This window comes from Pholcus phalangioides, unplaced genomic scaffold, assembly GCF_987345545.1.
Source record: "Pholcus phalangioides strain wild (caught in Gottingen) unplaced genomic scaffold, Ppha-v1.0 ptg000042l_1, whole genome shotgun sequence".
In the NCBI taxonomy this organism is placed as follows: domain Eukaryota; kingdom Metazoa; phylum Arthropoda; class Arachnida; order Araneae; family Pholcidae; genus Pholcus; species Pholcus phalangioides.
In genome coordinates this window covers 32,447,383-32,465,634 of record NW_028301628.1, presented here as the reverse complement: position 1 = coordinate 32,465,634, position 18,252 = coordinate 32,447,383, and the positions used below count along the sequence as shown (strand labels likewise).

The 18,252-nt window shown below is 36.5% G+C and overlaps 1 protein-coding gene across 4 annotated transcripts in view; it reads right to left on the bottom strand.

Moving 5' to 3' along the window:
- The window catches only part of LOC149064902 (cGMP-dependent protein kinase, isozyme 1-like), a 209,588-nt gene that overhangs the window by 41,334 nt on the left and 150,002 nt on the right, over positions 1-18,252 (bottom strand). For all 4 annotated transcript variants that reach the window (XM_089254836.1, XM_089254837.1, XM_089254834.1 and 1 more), the window contains exons 7-12: positions 14,642-14,719; positions 13,843-13,931; positions 12,434-12,502; positions 7,087-7,164; positions 2,267-2,384; positions 674-813 (exon numbers count right to left, since the gene is read on the bottom strand). In XM_089254836.1, coding sequence (XP_089110962.1) covers positions 674-813; positions 2,267-2,384; positions 7,087-7,164; positions 12,434-12,502; positions 13,843-13,931; positions 14,642-14,719 — 572 coding nt within the window. The remainder of the gene's footprint in view (positions 1-673; positions 814-2,266; positions 2,385-7,086; positions 7,165-12,433; positions 12,503-13,842; positions 13,932-14,641; positions 14,720-18,252) is intronic.

Below are 18,252 nucleotides of genomic sequence, written 5' to 3'. Positions count from 1 at the left end.
CTTCTATCTCTAGGAGGTGCTGCGTGGGCTCGGTTCTCTGCAAAAAAACAATTGAAGTTTCCAATTTTGCCTAAATTCATCGTCGCATTTACCAAGTTGAAAAAAACTTAGTAAAAAAAAATTTATTGCATGTTTGACGTTGCGACTTGCTCATTGACATGACCACTGTACTAAACATTTCCGCGTATTTCGTCCTTCCCGGCAAAATTTTTTTAATTTCGTTTCATCGACATTTGGCAAAGTGTTTGGTGAAAATCGGCGATGTCCCGAATTAATTATCTCAATTACCCAATTACCGATATTTTTCTCGATCAAGTTGGTCACCCCCTAATCATAAAGAAATAAAAACTTCAATTTCCTCCGATTATATTTTTTGGCAAAAAAAATGTTGACAACCTCGGCTGTAACGACACCCCAGTTATAATGAAATTTTTTCGTGGAATCTTCGATGTCGTTTTAGCCGGGTTTGACTGTACACACACACAAACAGGATATTACGGGGCCCTTCCATCTTGGGTTCGATGAGTTCTACCATATACTCCATTAAATATTAAGAGAGCGGTAAAAAATTCTAGGTGCTCGTAAATAGCAGACAAAGACCAATTTCGAACAAGCATGATTGCAAACAACGCCCACGGGTTAGAATGAGTGTCAAGAATAAATTGATACCTGCCTACAGATGAAGGAGTGTTTGCATTGCATCATTATCCTCTTCTCGCTTATCACGTGATGCTGTTGGTCCATGGCAACTATCGTTTCTTTCTTCAAACATTTAAGGGCAAAAGTCACGCTCTTGTCTTTAACGTGTTGAACCTACCCAGAGAGATAGACAGATATAGAAAATGAATAAAGAATTTTTCTATTATTTATCATTGATAGGGTTTTCGAAAATCACCATGTTTAGCCAATATTATCGATTTAATTTTCTTTCTAAAATTTTCATATAAAAATAAAAACCACTAAAGGAAAAAAAAAGGCAAATACACCGGAAAAATACGAAATTCCTAATGTATTTCGACAAACTATGGGTGCCGTCTTCCGGGGGGGAAAAACCCAACTGTCACGTTGACTGGGGATCCCACTTGGGTTGGTTTCCAAATCTTAACTCCCGGTTGCTAAGCGTTAAAATACGTCTGTTCAAGTCAGATGTCATGGTCAGAATGAATCCGAGAGCCTGCATGTAAAGACGGCACCCATAGTGTGTCACTGAGGATTAGAAATTCCGTATTTCTTTTCCGGTGTATTTCAATTTCTTGTTTTTCTTCTTTTGTGATTATATCAAGCAAAAGATTATTTACTATTCCATATTAATAATAATGATGATAAAATTATAATCTGCTGACCTTTCTCGTTTTTGCACCTTCTTAATTCACGCGTTCATTAATATTTATGGCAGACCCGAAGATTGAGGCCCTGAAAGCTTTCAAAAATGCTAAAAAATACAGGGTGTAATGGCTAAAGCTAATCAAAAGTGACGCACCTTTCGAGGCTTTGCACATTACCAAACGATACTCAATGTCTTGCTAAGTGTTTAGTAGCATTCGAGATGCTAATAATAAATCAACAGCTGCAAAGATCCGCTGTTTGAAATCATGTGAGAGGCTTCAAATTTCGCTTAAGCACTTCAACACACGTCATTGATTCAATTCAGGTAATTTATATAAGCACGCATTAAACTTTTTTGTTGTGGCTACCACATGCTACTACATGCACTAATAAACCATACATGCATCTCGTAAACATTCCTCTCAGAAATTTATTATGAATTGGTGCATATCGGAATATGCCGTGCGCGTGTTGTGAAGTTTCAAATACCTATCATGTGCCCCAGAAGTGCTGCCATCTGGCGTTCGAATTCGGAAGCAAACAATTCGGCAGTATCGTGTACGATGCGAGGATTTTTAAATGTTGTAGGTCTGATTGCTTCCGTGGAGAAACATTTCTTCAAGTTGAAGATCGGCTCGCATTTACACCTTGAAGCCGGAAAATCGCAGAAAAACAACTTCAGCCGACCATGCCGTCAGTGAGCACAAAGCATCGAAAGCGTCTCAAGTAGCAGTCGACAGTGCGCATGCGCGCCTTGGTGAGAAACACGGATATGTACAGTAGAACTTTCAGCAAATTCCCCTACCGAAGGTGCAACACTTTCACAGCTAAGCGCGTGTGTGGTTCTCTCAGATAAACCATTACTTTTTGATACTTTTTGGTCCAACACCCTGTACATAAAAGACGATGCCTCTAATGAAAATAAAATTGGTATTTTTACCAGTTCCACTCTGCCGAATCCACCAACTCCAAGCGTGGCAATGACGACGAGATCTTCAAAATTGATGAAATCGTATTCGCTGTCAGAAGAACTCTTTTCCGAGTCACTTGATCGCGACCTGTATTGGTGAAAACAAATAGCCACAACATTCGTATCAAATATCCCGTTAACATTCAAATAGCCATTTAATCACTAATTTTACATTCAATAAAACAAACTATCTTCAAAGAAAAGAATAAGAAAATATATCAGAAAATTTCTAACATGGTATGATTCGTAAAGAGATAATTCAGGACATAATCACATTAAAGAATTTTGCAAAGAAAAATATAATACATATATACACAGAAATTGGAAATTTATAAAAATTAATCAAAATGATACAGTGATAATTATTTCCAATATATCGGAATAGATTTTTAGAAAATTATATATATTAATTATAACATTAATACCGATTTGCAGTGATTTTTGTATATGTTACGGTAAATGTGGTAAACCCGGTAATTATGCATAATTGCCGGCAGTTATGCGTAAACACCGCCCATTTTGGTAAGCTTGATAAATTTTGCGAATGTGTTGCACTCATTGGTAAAAATATATAATTCTCCTAGCTCGTATCGGTTAAGATGATAAATCGTCTATGATAATCGTCTACATGTATTTACCAGACATTTTGCTCAAATTTCAGTCTAGAATGATAGAATCCTATTGGTGATGTGTTGAATATGTTTAAAAATTAGAAGCTAACATCACAAGACATAATAATTTATACGTTTTTTCGTCCTTGTAACACTTATTTTAATTTAATTTTTGCGGCAAAATATGTGCACCCATCACACATATGGAAGAAACTAATAAATGATTTAATTTAAGTGGTATTTACACGTTATATCTTCCATATTTATCATATTTACCGACTTAGAAGAAGGTAGAAGAGATAAATGCAATTTATCAAACTCAACCAGATGATTGGTGATTACTGATTATGCATAATAACAAGTGATTATGAATAATCACCGATTTATCACAGGTGTATACCAAAACTTATCGAATTCCAACCGATGTAAAAATATTTCTACTCATGTGATTATTATCAAATAAAAACTGTTTTTATGAAAAAATATAGTTTCGTATGAGTAGATTAAATTTTATCCTTCAAAAAATCCCTGGTAAATAATCATATCAGGTAACGCAAGTATTAGTAGAAAAAAAAATTAGATGAGATAGAATAGTGACATCACGACTAAAAATAACTCTTCATAAAAAGATATTTCTATTTCATTTTATAAGAAATGAAATATATAAAAAATGCCTTGGAATATGTACCATCATGTCAAAATATCTGAAATAAGAAACCCGAAGAAACAGTAAAAAAAAAAAAGAAGATAAATCTTGGTTTTCCGCAAAATTTTTGAAAAACAACATGAATGTTTCATTCAATTTTGGAAGTTACGCCTTGTATTCATTCGCTCGAGTAGTTTTGAGGAAAAAAAATTGCTTCCTACTTCTATTCGAATCGATTTAAACGGTTCTTTGATATTGACACATTGAAAAATATCATCAAAAGAAAAACTTAGTTTATTTTTCTTTCATTTTTTTTTTATTTTATTTTCAAGTAAAATGAACTATACTCGAGCGCAATCTATAAAAGTTATTTTGCCACGTGTAACTTCTTTGCTAAACCGAATGTAGGGTAAACAGCAGAAAATTGTATATACGGTATATTTGCACACGGGAAAACAGGATTGATGTATGATTTCAAAAGTTTTTCAAAAAACTTGTATTCTATGCAAAACCAATCTCCGAGATATAAGAGGAAAATAATACTATATATTATGATGTGAGACTTCTTTGGAGAATTTTCATCTATATGCTGCCTTTGAAAAAAAAGTATTGACGAAATTATACTGTGGAATATACAATGATAGTCGTCGAAAAAATTCATTGTTCGAATCTCTCGGGTGTGATATTTCTGATATTTTTCAAAGGAATTGGTTGGAATTTGATGTATGATGATGAAAAGAAAACTTCAAACGCTAGCATAGGAATGAATATGCATATGGTGATGAGAAATTTTTAAATTTTGTAAGACCACATCTAATTCACGAAGATGACTAAATTCAGCCATGAAAAAAGAGGAAAGGATCTCTCTCTCGTTTCAGTTTTTTTTTTCAAAGAAAAATGTAGTAAAAAAAGTGGATTTATTGAATTTTAATATCGTTGAGTATTGAGATTTTTTTTAGTACTCCAGAAAAATAGTGTATTACCAGGAATACTAAAAGAAATATTTTTGCATTTTCCAGAATTAATCGAGATGTATTTTCAATGAAGATCCATATTTAATGAAAAAAATTAATTTCAGAATTAATCGAAATTCAGATCAATAGAAAATATATTCGAGCGGAATCTATAATATTCTTTTACCCCGTGTAACTTCTTTGCTAAGCCGAATCTAGAATCACAAGCAGGCATTTGTATGTACGGTATATTGACACACGAAAAACAGAATTGATGTATGCTTTCAAAATTTTTTCAAAAAACTTGTATTCTATGCAAAACCGATCTCCGCGATGTAAGAGAAAAATTATACTATATTATATTATTATGTGAAATTTCTTTTGAGAGTTTTCATCTATATGTTGCCTTTAAAAAAAATGTATTGGTGGAATTATATTGTTAAATCTATACAGAGAGTGATAGGCATCGAGAAAATGCATTGTTCGAGTTTCTCAAGATGTGATATTTCTGATATTTTTCAAAGGAGTCGGTTGGAATATTATGTCCATGATTGTGGTGTTCCTTTATATCCCAGTGTTCTTAGATATGAAATTTTTCTGAGTAAGTCCAATGATATTCAATATCCACAACAATGCCTCTCACACATTTTTCTCGAGAAAAATGTGAGAGGCATTGTTGTGGATATTGAATATCATTGGACTTACTCAAAAAAATTTCATATCTGAGAACACACACGATTTTTTCTTGACTAAGCTATTAGTTTCTTCAATGTAAAATATTATTATAACGAGATAAAATATATTATAAAAAATTTTGTTAAAACGTCAACTTTAAAAAATATCTGACTTATCTATGTGTTATATTTCAAAATAAATTTTTTTTCTAACCAGTTGCTTTACTTGGTAGTGTCAGACACGGACATTAGCTTCTAACCGAAATTGACTTGCCCGTGCCTAGCACGTGAATCGTAATTTTTGTCCCTAGAGAACGCTAACAAAAAGTAAACATTCAACTAAATCTGCGCAAACGCTGCGGCTTCATGCAATAGTAATAATTTGGGCTAGGATTTTTATGCTCTATAAAAAATGCATTTTGGCTTTTAGAAAACTAAATATGCCCTATAAAACGAAAAATATGTCTTAAAAACTTTTCATTCCTTATCTCAAATAACATTAGTTTTATCAAAATAATATGATAATGAAAAGTGTTGATACTGTCTAAACTATTTTGAACCATTACTTATTATAGGATAAAAAATTCTTCGTTTTACTAACTAATCTCATCCAGCCAAAAAATTTCCCTTTTGAGTAAGTTTTTCCCCTAGAAAACAGGGCCGTCATTTCAACTTTTTCCGGGGGGGGGGGGGTGCAAAGCACATGTACTCAATGTATGCATATATATATATTTGTATATATATATATACCATTTTTAGTGCATTCTCAAAAACCGGGGGGGGGGGGTGCGACGGCTCCCCTGCCCCCCCCCCCAAATGACGGGCCTGCTAGAAATTCAGAATTAATGTGTTGCCATCTATAGGTGAAAATAACTAGTCAAGTACGGTATTTAGCTTTAGAAAAGCATTGCACAAAATTGAAACAAGTAAATAAATAAATTATTATTTTTATTTGTGGAAACTCTCAAAATCTCCCACAAATGCTAGAAAATTCCTCCATTTACCAATTTTTCCCAGGAGTTACCATCACCGACACCGATTCAAATGATTAATCTAAGCCCTTCAAGGGCTAGTATTTTTATGCTCCAAAAATTGGATGTCATTGCTTAGTTAAAAAATCTGAATTTTAGAATTTTTTACCAATCAGCAACGACGTTCCATTAAATCATATTATATCTCATCAGTGCATAAAAATCCTAGCCCTAGGAGCTCTCGTCAGAGGCAGGAACCGTAAAAACCAGTCTGAAGCGGGATTGGAATAGCGAGGGAAAAAAATTCACCTTTTTTTCGAAAATTATGAAATATGCAAAATATGCCTTAAAATTGTGAAAATATGCTCTATCACGTAAAAATAGCGAAATATGGGAAAAAAAATAAATAAAAATATGCGAAGACATAGAAATCCGAGCCCTAGTAATAATGATGTCTAGATACATAATCTTGTAATCTTATTATATAGGTACAAAATCTAGTTCAGTCACATAATCCATCTAAAAACTAGATCATTTATATTCCATGCAAAAAATTCAAATAAGAGCTTTTCAAAAAAAAAATTTCAATTTAAAAATAAGGTAATAAGGGAATCAAAATTTTAAGATTTTTAAATTAAAACATTAAGTACGATTTTCTCTGTAATTGTCTGTTATTCTCAGTCATAGATATATGAATAGAATGAGAAAAAACCAAAAAAACCAGACATTTTCTGTGCAATAAAAAATAAAAACCCATCAGGCAAGTGGTGTAGGAGCCGAGATATCTCGTTTTTGCTGTTGAAAGGGTTAAAGATTATACAATGTTAAAGTACGACATCTATTTTCTATTATGTGATGAGATATTTCAAAACATGAAAATAGCAGGGAGCAGTGTGTGTAAAAAACCCGTACATATATGTACAGTAAAAACGTACCTTTGTTTTCGTAGATCGTCATCATCATATTGTTTGTCTTGAAGCTCTCTGAGATCACCAATGAGTTGTTTGAAAGAACTGTTTGGAGGTGCAGTAAAAAAAATTAATTAATTACATCAGATGAGAAGACATTTTTGCAAAAAGTATACATCATGAAGGCCTTACAATATACATGTTTAACCCATGGTCCGCAAGACAAGTGTAGCCCTCAGAGTCATCTGATGTAGCCCGTGTCCTCAAACCTAATTTTGTAAAAATGAAATGAGTGACATATTTACGGACCGCTTAATTAACCTGCAGTGTAGTTACACGCCACTCAAGTGGCCTGCAGCATATTTACAAATCACTTGAGTCACCCTCGACACAGTTGAAACTTCCAGAGCAGTTGAGCGGTTTGCGGTGCAGTTCCACCTTACTTAAGTTATTCGTGGCACTGTTCCGGATCGCACAAACATCCTGCGGCATATTCATATAGTACTTAAGTAATCTGCGGCTCATTTATAAATCATTTAAGTGACACGCGGAGCTGTTCCAGATCGCTTAAGTGGCCTACAAAACGTTTTAAACCAATGATGTAGCCCGTAAGCTTCTAAAGGTTGAGTACCCTTGTCTGAAGACGAGTCCATACCCGTAGCAGAACTGCGCAGAATTTCGCAACGCAAAAACCGGTTTTGGGGGTGTGGCTACGCAAAATATATTAAAATCACCCGCGCTGCGCTAGCAACACGTCAAAACCGGTTTTTGCGTTGCTGAATTCTGCGCAATTTAGCGGGTGTGGACTCGTCTTCAGACGAGGGTGCTCTATCTGTAGGATCGCATGGGCTACGTCATTGGTTCGAAAACGTTTTGCAGGCCTCTTAAGTGCTCTTATAAATGCACCGCAGGTCACTTAAGTTATCTGAAAATGTGCCGCAGGACGTTTGAGTGATCCGGAACTGTGTCGCGGGTAACTTCAGTGACGTGAAACCGCGCCGCGAGCCACTCAAGTGCTCTGTTGTGTCGTAGGTTACTCAAGCGATCTCTAAGTATGCCGCAGCTCACCTAAGTTGTGTAGAACGCACCGCTCTGTGATAGCCCCACATCAAAACCGGTTTTTGCGCAGCTAAATTCTGCGCAGTTCTCAGCGTGTGGACCCGACTTCAAAAGCTCCAATTTATAATGGACAGAAATCATGCATAAAACCCCTTTTATTTACATTCGAGATAAATTATTAACGATGCATGTTATGGTATTGCCATATCATTAATATTGAATGCAGTTTAAAACCCAAACATCCATTTAAGAGCACGATAATTCACTTCCAGGAATTACATATATGTTTCCTTTTTCAAAATACATGCATCGGGATACGAAATACAGAAAACAGGGATAGGGAATTTTGTTTCCCCCCCGAGGCACTTAATTAACGGTAGAAAAATAATATTTTACCTATTAGTCATTAAAATTTTGTTATCGTTATAAATATTACAAAGAAAATAGAATATACCCGTGCTAATAATCTACTAATATGGAGGGAAGTATATTGGAAATATTATGCCGAGCAGAGAAGAAATTCACAATTAAATAATTGGAATCCTTTATATTCACGGAAAGTTAAACTGTGAATTAAAATACACACAATTACAAATTCACATTCATATACAAACATATAAATAATTCGCTTCGTAGAGAAACATGTTCCAGGAATTTTCGCGGAATTTAGCGCAATGCAATACAGATTTCCATTGAACAATTTAGGGTACAGCATTTATTTCACTGAATTCTTCAATTGTTTCAAATTTCCATGAGCAGACGAGTATTACCGGGTGCCCCCCATGGCCCCCACATCCTGGAGCCGGGCCCCCAGGCCAGGATTTTATGTGGGCCCCCGATCAGATTTTCACGGGCCCCCTTTATGATGAATTTACAGCGTGAAAAAACAAAAAAGGTAAAAATCGTCCCGGGCCCCAGGGCTGGAGCCTTGTCAGCCCACCCCTTGTGGGGGCCATGGTGCCCCCCCCCCATAAATTTGTATATAATTTACAAATTCATAAAAATTGAAGGAATTGTACATATTTGAATACGGTTTGCGGAAAATTTATTTTCACGAAGTTGTATTTTTTTTATGCTCCAAAAAACGCTAGTTCAGATTTTTGTCGATAGAGCGAATAACAGAATTCTGCACCAGAACCTTTCCACAGTCTCTTCTGTATCCGAAACGTTCGTAAAGCTTCGGTTGGTGATTCATGGCGGAAGTAAAACTGTTTCACCAATATTTCTTTATCCACCAATATCAGCATCACAATTGAAATCTTATGTAAACGGCCAGTAACAGGAAAATTCAAAAAGTAAGCTGTTTTCGTACATCCTATATTTTATAGAACTCCGATTTACATATTTATAGTTATTCGTTTTCGTGCAGTACCATCTTTCAACAAAAATTTGAAGTAATTTCTTTTCGCCAAGAAAAAACTCTTTTTTGTAAGAATTATTTTTTTACAAATCGCATTGGAATATACCATTTGCTTTAATTTTTATAAATTTTCAATCAAAAAAATTTGTATTCAATACAAAAAATAATCTCTGAGGTAAAAGAAAAAAATTTGGTGTAATATTATTGAAACGCTTCTTTTTAAAATTATTTATTTATACATTGCCTTCATAAAATGTGATCGGCAAAATTATCAATCTATAGTGATAGTCATTGATAAAATTCAATATTCGAATCTCTCAAGATATGATATTTTTCAAAGGAATTGGTTGGAATTTTATGTGCGATGATAGAAAAAAAGACACGAAGTAATAAGATTGAAATATATGCATATGGTGATGACGAGAGATCCTGAAATTTCGTACGAATATATTAAGTTTATGAAGATGACTAAATTTGACGACAAAAAATTCTGAAAAATTAGTACTTCTCTAATAGAATTAAAGACACCTAAAGAGATAAACTCAACGACTAGCAAGAATTCCCAGAGAAATATTTCTCAATAATGTTCTTTCTAAGTGTTAATTAGTTTTTGTAATTTCATGATGCATAACAAACCCACACGTGCCTTGTGAAATTTAATTTACACAGCACCATATAAGCTGTTTCAAAACATTTTTATCTAGAAATATGTGGATGTTGATATTTCTAAATAAAAGCTGAAATGACTTCATTGAAATCATTCAGAGAGAGGGAGTAATGAATTGCCTTAAATTTAATTCGTCTCCTTAATGCAGTTTATTGCTTTGCAAAACTTTCTGAACACAATTAATGTCTATATGAAAAATTCGATTTACTTTTTTGAAGTTTTTTGGAAAATTTAGATAACTATTTTCTTTCGGATGACGTTATTCAGGTGATGGAAAAACCAAGTTGGATAAGCATAGATCAATACAAAAGTAAATTCTATTATTAGTCTACGGGGGCACATAGCAGTACGGATATTTGTAAGACAGTCGAATAATATCTGAATTATGTGATAAAAATTGAGTAAATTGAGGAAATCTTAGGAATCGATAATCCACGTTATGGTGCTATTGTAATTACAAACTCGTTTATTAGGACAAAACTTTATTTTGAAGATTCCCCACGAAATTTGTCGTTACATCCGAGGTTGACGTTTGCAGGACCTTTTAAATAAGAAAATTATACTAACTAAATACTATACATGAAGTTGTTATTTCATTATGATTATGATGGCCATATTTCAGAGGGAAAAGTACGGGAAATCGGGATCATGAATACGGGATGTTGCCGATTCTGATCAAAAATGTTGTTGATTGTCAGAGATTTTGGGTAAAAGTTGGTGAGAAATAAAGTACTAGTTAGTTTGTAGTGAATTAAAATGTGTTCCACGAGAAAAAAAAAAGTTGACAAATAAGTCAGATGAATATTTATAGCAGAGGTCTTCAACCTTTTTCCAGTCGCAAGCACTGCCTGCACCCATCATAAAAAAAAGCACCCTTACGGTGAGTTTAACATACGAATGCTGACGATGATTTCAATCCTTGAATGCAATTCCTTCAAGGTGTTTAATTAGAACGTTGATCAAGTGCTCGCGAGCACGAAATCAAAAACGAGCATCGAGCATTGCGGGTACTTCAGGGAGCACCGTGGAGCTCGCGAGCAACGGGTTGAAGAGAGATGCCTGATTTATAGTTTTATTCGATCTAATTCGAATTCTGCCTCCATATCCGATTTCGGTGAAGATCGTGAAAATGGAAAATATTTAAATAGGCTTTATTGGAAAACGGTAAATTTTGATGAAAAAAAATCGGGGAAAATACGGAAATATTCTGTATACGAGTCATATCAATCAACAAGTCTGAGAGCCAAATATGATTATCGTTGGGTGTTAACCCCCTTTGTGCAGTCCTATGCCGAGGTGGACGGGAAAACATCAGGAAACAACAGTACTTCATTGTTATAACAACCCCTCACTATTAAGACCACGATTAAGGAAGACTCTTGAGAATTCTGCTTCTCAGGAGAAACCCATCAGCTATACAAAAACAAAAACGCAAAGAGACAAACATCCAGGGGCCGTCCTAATTGCGGGGGGGGGGGGGAGCGCTGCAAAGAATGAAGTACCGAAAAAACCTCTCGACCGCAAGACGTTAATAAAATACCAGACTAAAACATTCCATGAATGTAGAGCTCCTGGAAACCCGTGCTGACTCTTTCGCCATAAATCTGACGTCAGTATTATCACTATAACCGATCCCTATTTCCCTATGTCACCTCTTCTAACGATCAGACGTCACTTTGAAAAAATAGAAAACTGGTTTTTCTGACGTAAGATGGAATACCATCGGGGCTAACTAGAAAGAGAGCCCCGATCTTTCTCGTTAGCCCCGGAGTACCATGAGTCTGCCCGGTATTCCAGTTGCCTTACCTCAATGTGATGAGTAGGGCTAGGGTTTTTGACCAAAAAAACTGACAGAATATGCTCTATGAAATATGCATTTAAGATCTAAAAGGCTTAGAATATGTTAAAACCTAAAAATATGTCTTCATGAATAGGTTGACCATATTTCCTCGAGGAAATTACGGAGAATCGCCGATCACTTAACTTTGCCAAAAACGATGCCAAAGGTAAGTGAAATTGTCAATTATTATTGCGCTAATATCGTCGAAAAATTGCAAATTGGGGAAAACGAAGCCAGTTGAGAGAGAATGAAATATGCAAAACTTAAAAAAAATATATGCAAAGCCATAAATATCCGAGCTCTAGTAATGAGCTTTAGTTCTAGACATTTTTTTTGGGGAGGGGGGAACGGCATAAAAATTTCCAAGCCGTTTTTCACGATATGGCTTGATATATAGCTGTGGTAAAACTTTAGATCCATAGAATCAATCACTCGACGATTTACTTACTCTCTATCTAGTGCTAAGCATTCGACTCCGGGATCAGCAGCGACGACATTCGCGGTTCTCTTGTCTTCACTGAAATTAAAGAATTGATATTCAGAACAAATATAAGGGCGCCATTTTTTTGATACGACTGTACATCAAAAAATGACAGCATAAACATTACGGGATCCGGGAATTTCCGACACTTCACTCCTGGTTCGTTTTGTCTCCGGTACCTTTCGTCCCTCGGAAATTTCGGTTGCCCTGAATGTATCAGTGGCCAAGTAAGTGACTGACTGTGAAGTTCTTACTTGAGCACTAATGCATTCAGGTACATGAAATGCGTAATCGTATAACTGTAATGCAATCTTTGGCTTATGGAAATTTCGCCCCCGACGTTACGTCCCTGACATTTCGCCTGCCCTGACCGTGTGAGTGACTAAGTGAGTGGGTGAGTTACCAAGTTAAGTGACTGTATGAGTGACCAAGTGAATGCGTATGAGTGATCAGTTGAAGAGGTGAGTGAGTATGAGTGATCAGTTGAAGAGGTGAGTGAGTATGAGTGGACAAGTGAGTGAGTGGGTGGTGGGTGGCAGTATGAGTTATGACAGTATGTGACCGTACGAGAGACCAAATGAGTGTGGTTACTCATACGGTCACTAACTTGATGATGAAAACTGTCACACATACGGTTACTCACTTGGTCACTCATTCACTCCAGTGAATGACCAAGTGATCGTGCGAATGACCGTATGAGTGGGGAGAGTGATCAAGGGAGTGACCAAGTGAGTAAGTGAGTGTGTGAGTGAATGGATGTATAACTACACATAAACATAATGAGTAAATTACCACATGTATGCTAAATTCCGTGACAGTATATGATAAAGTTCAAGCCCGTATGAGTGATCACACTCATTTTGTCTCTCAGACACACACACTCACATAATGTCATTCACTCATACGGTCACCCATTCACTCACTTGTTCAGCTAAACGGTCATGCACCCACTCATCTAGTCACTCACCCACTCACTTGTTCAGCTATACGGTCATGCACCCACTCATCTAGTCACTCACCCACTCACTTGTCCACTCATACTCACTCACCTCTTCAACTGATCACTCATACTATCACTCACGCATTCACTTCGCCACTCATGCAGTCACTTCCTTGTTGACTGACCCACGCACTTCATCACTCACGGTCAGGGCAGGCGAAATTTCCGTGAGCCAAAGATTACATTACAGTTATATGATTACACATTTCATGTACCTCAAACCATTTTCCCCACTGAATTGGAATATGATCAGGCACCAAAGATCAAACACTTTCTCACTATTTATTAGAAAACGGAGATTTTATTTTATATGAAAAAAATTTATGAAATGTGAGACTGACGAATATTGCATAAGAACTTCATTATACCGACTTACTTAAGTAAAGCTCTTTCCCCGAAATAGTCACCTTTCTGCAAAGCTCGAATTTCTCTCTCCGCTGTTCCCGACATTTGCGTAACTCGAACCTGATAGAATAAAGTATAATATAAGAGGTAATAGGTACAGATATACAGGGTGGGGGTGAAAAATCCGTAGAAATTTTAAAAATGAATAAAAACCGGAAAAATAACCGAAATAAAAAACGGTTTGCAGGGTTAGCATCGCTAGGTCACAGGAATATTTTTTACAGGAAAAAACCTCAAAACAGCCGATAGGTGGCGCTGGTACGAGTGACTTCGGTGGAAATATGCATATGAGATGGTTATAAGAACTTGCGTTCCTAATCCACAACCACTTCACCGTTGTAACCGTGTATGTGGAACGACCTGCTGCACTCTGCCAATGCTGGATTTGTGACTAACATGCAATGTGTTATCCCCTGTGGTGGTGGTCACGTGGAACACATACTGCTGTAATAAGCAATTTGGAGGCAATCTGTTCGTTTTTCGCGTATATTTTCTTTGACTTGTGTACGTTAGCGCCACCTTTCGGATGTTTTTTTAGTTCTTTTTTCCTCTGTCTTAAAAAAATTCCCACGACCTAGCGATGCTAACCCTGCAAACCGTTCTTTATTTTGGTTATTTTTCCGGATTTTATGAATTTTTAAAGTTTCTACGGACTTTTTTGCCCACCCTGTAAGTGTCACATATGAAGAGGAAACAAGAAATAAATAAAAGTGAAATACCTCCGGAAATATTTATTTTCAAAGTAAGAGATATTAGTTTCTTGTACTTACTTTGCCGCTACTTATGATGAAAAAGGTGTCACCCGCTGCTCCTTCACGAATTATGTATTCCCCAGGTGGATAAAAATCCTGAAATCGTTAAAACAGTCAGCGATTTCATTTCCATCGTCTTTAAGGTAAAAATGCCTTTAGGGCAATGAGCTTATATGATTGAAAAAAAAAAAAATTAATTGGAAAAAAGGGGGAATAGATTTGAAAAAATATATATTTATATATTTGTGCATTTCTATTTTTATTGTTCTGTGTAACTCATCCTATTATATCCCACTTTATTTACTTTGCCACTGGTATATTGTACTCATTCTTCTCTATCCGTATGTGTTATCTTATATGTATTGTATGCGTTATATGGTTTTTTTTCTACCAACGATTTTCTTTTTAATATTGAAAGCGTATACTGCATTCGTATAGTACTTTGGACATGACGTTGGACTGGACTTTTCTTCACTCTACACAAACACACACTCATGCTTTACACATACATGTACAAACTTGTCTTTCTCCTTCACAACGCCTCAGAAAGGCTATTCGTAAGTCGTCAGACAGCTTCATTGGGCTGGGAAATGACGAAATAAATTAAATTATGTTCTGTTTGTTCAATGAGCTTATATATTTCAGTTGCGACAGGGAACCAGCAAGAACACGGAAACTATAGCACAACTCCGACAATAACGTTAAGGCTACACATACACTCAGATCATACATTACGGCATGCACCGATCGGTGGGAGTAGTATCGTTCGGTTCGCACTGCACAGGAAAGGATTGGCCATTTTTTTTCCAAGCCGTGCCATGAACAAGGAAAGGGTCCCAAAAGAGAGTTTACGTCTTCAAAAAGTACTGACAAAAGCTACTTCACCAGCTCTGGCCATATCGCTATATTGCAATTTACTGCCCCTAATTAATTGGGGTGGAAACGAAGACGCAATCTATCGATGGTCGCCTCAAGCTCGTTAGGAAAATATCGTATCTATATTCTCCCCTGGGACCGGGACAGCAACCCTCATGGTGGTAGACGAGTATCTTACCACCACGCCACTCGGGCGCACTGACGGACAATAACTGTCACTGACTCTATTCATCTAAATGTTCACAAAATTATAAACCGATTCGACGGAACTATTATGGGTCATTCAAAAAAAAAGAAGTAAATATTATTATTTTGAATGCCAATAGAGTCCAATAATGAGTTTAAAAATCCTGCAACCCTAGAATCTAAACGCCGAAACACACTATGTGATTTCGTGACGTGATGTGATTTGACGTCGTGTCAGAGACGTTGTGAGTTCTGATTCGTGGAAATGTGACATGCAATTCCCAAGTCATAAAATTTCACAAATCAGAAGTTTCTGACATAACGCCACGTCAGCATAGTGTGTTTCGGCCTTTTCAGTGATGCCAGCTTAGAAGACTTTATATCTACTAGCGGGCTGATCGAGTGTGGGAAAAACCAATTTCTCTACAATGTGACGTCAAAGTGACGTTTAATTGTTATAGAAAAAAGGTCATTAGGGCAGGGCTGTCGTTACTAGACGCGAACCTAGTGCGAAAATAATAACGAGGCCAGAGGCGTCTTTATAATTTTGGGGCTCCTTAGCCCCGATTTTGTAATTCTGTGGGGAAGGGAGAAGGCACATCCAAAAAAAAGATCATGCATTACAATAATATATACACGAATGCTGAAAAAATTCCATAGAAGAAAAAAAAAAGACACAATTACATTTGAATTGATAAAAAAAAATTAATGAAAATTTCTTCCAAAAATTTTTAAATTGTGAAAAAAATAATTTCAAAAGAAATTAAAATTGAGACCTAATGAAAGAAATTGTCTCAGAACTAGTGCAAATTCAGAATCGAAGAATAAAAAAGGAGAGAAAAATAACAGAGATATAACCCCAGCAACAATGTAAATTAAGAATAAATGACAGAATTCCACACCTGATGAAAATTCTGAATAAATGGAAGAAGTAATTCCAGACACCCTTCTCCTCTCTGTGATAAAAATTCAGAATAAACAGAATAAATATAAAAGAAATGCTTCTATAATTGATGAAAATTCAGAATTGCAGAGTTGAAAATTCACGAAAATTCAGAATCTACGAAAAAAATCATCATCACCGTTATTGCGGTGCCTGGTGCGACCACACCCGTCGTATACCCTAAGGCAGCGGTTCTCAACCTTTTTCTGCCACGCGGAGCCCTTTTCAGTACATAATTTTTATATCGGAGCCCTGTTTGACTCGAGTAACCCTTTTTGTATATAAGTTTTATGGCGGAACCCCGTAGGCCTCTTTTTTTTTCCATTTATCTGTCAAATTCACTTATTTATTTCATTTTCCTTGAGTCGCCGCGGAGCCCCTGGGAGGTACACATGGAGGCCCAAGGGCTCCGCGGAGCACCGGTTGAGAACCGCTGAACTGGAGGAACCCTTTTTAGTATATTATTTATATGGCGGTACCCTTTAGGCCTCCCTTTTTGTTTGTTTATCAAATTTACTGGATTTAATTTATTATCCTAATACTTACGATATTACTCAGGCTGTGTCACCCATCTCTCTATTGCAATTCGCTGATGACGTGAAGTTATTCTCTCCGGTGGAAAACACTAGGGGCCTAAGAATTGCATGCCAACAACTTTTCCAGTGGAGTTGTCAGTATAAGCTACCTATTTCATCATCAAAAAGTGGATCAATGCATTTAGGTAGACGCACCGATCCTGAATATTACCAACTAGGTAATGAAACGTTACAGCAATTGGATACATGCGTGGATTTAGGTATTGCAATGAGCCGCATTCTGGATTTCACTGATCATTATCATGGCATAGTCTGCAAAGCTAATAGAATTTCATATATGTTACGTACGGCATACCGTAAGTGTGATGCGCATACGTTGTCATATGCTTTCTGTGTGTACGTTCGCCCGACTCTGGAGTTCTGTTCGCAGGTATGGAGCCCTTACAAAATCAAGGACGTACAGCTCCTCGAAAAGCCACAGAGGTCGTTTACTAAACGAATACCTGGCATGAGCGGTCTATCTTATTGCCAGAGACTTCAATTTCTGGGTTTACACTCGCTGGAATGGCGTAGAATCGCTGCAGATCTGAAGATGTGCTACAAACTAGTCCACCAAATTGTTTATCTACCATCGAGAGAGCCTTTCTTTGAGATCATAGACAGGCGAGTTAACCTACGTAGGCATCGCTTCCAAATTAGAATACCAACGGCTAGAAGGGATTGCTTTTTCCACGGATATAGATGCCGTGTGGCCAGAATATGGAACAGTCTTCCATCAGAACTTGTATGTGCCTCCTACGCAAGATTTGCTTCCACTATTGGGGATTTCGACCTGATTCCGTATGCGAAGTGCTTCCCGTACTGACTATTATTTTTTTTTTCCTTCCGGTATAAGTGCATTTCATGCCTTCTGGGGTTATTGTTAAATAAAAATAAAATAAAAAATCCTCAAGTGGCCGCGGAGCCCCTGGGAAGTTCATACGGAGCACCGGTTCAGAACCGCTGCCCTAAGGTATACAGCACGAAGAGAAAAGAAAAGAAAGAAAAGGGGGAGCTAGAATGCGTGAAAGAGTGGAAATAAGTTTTTC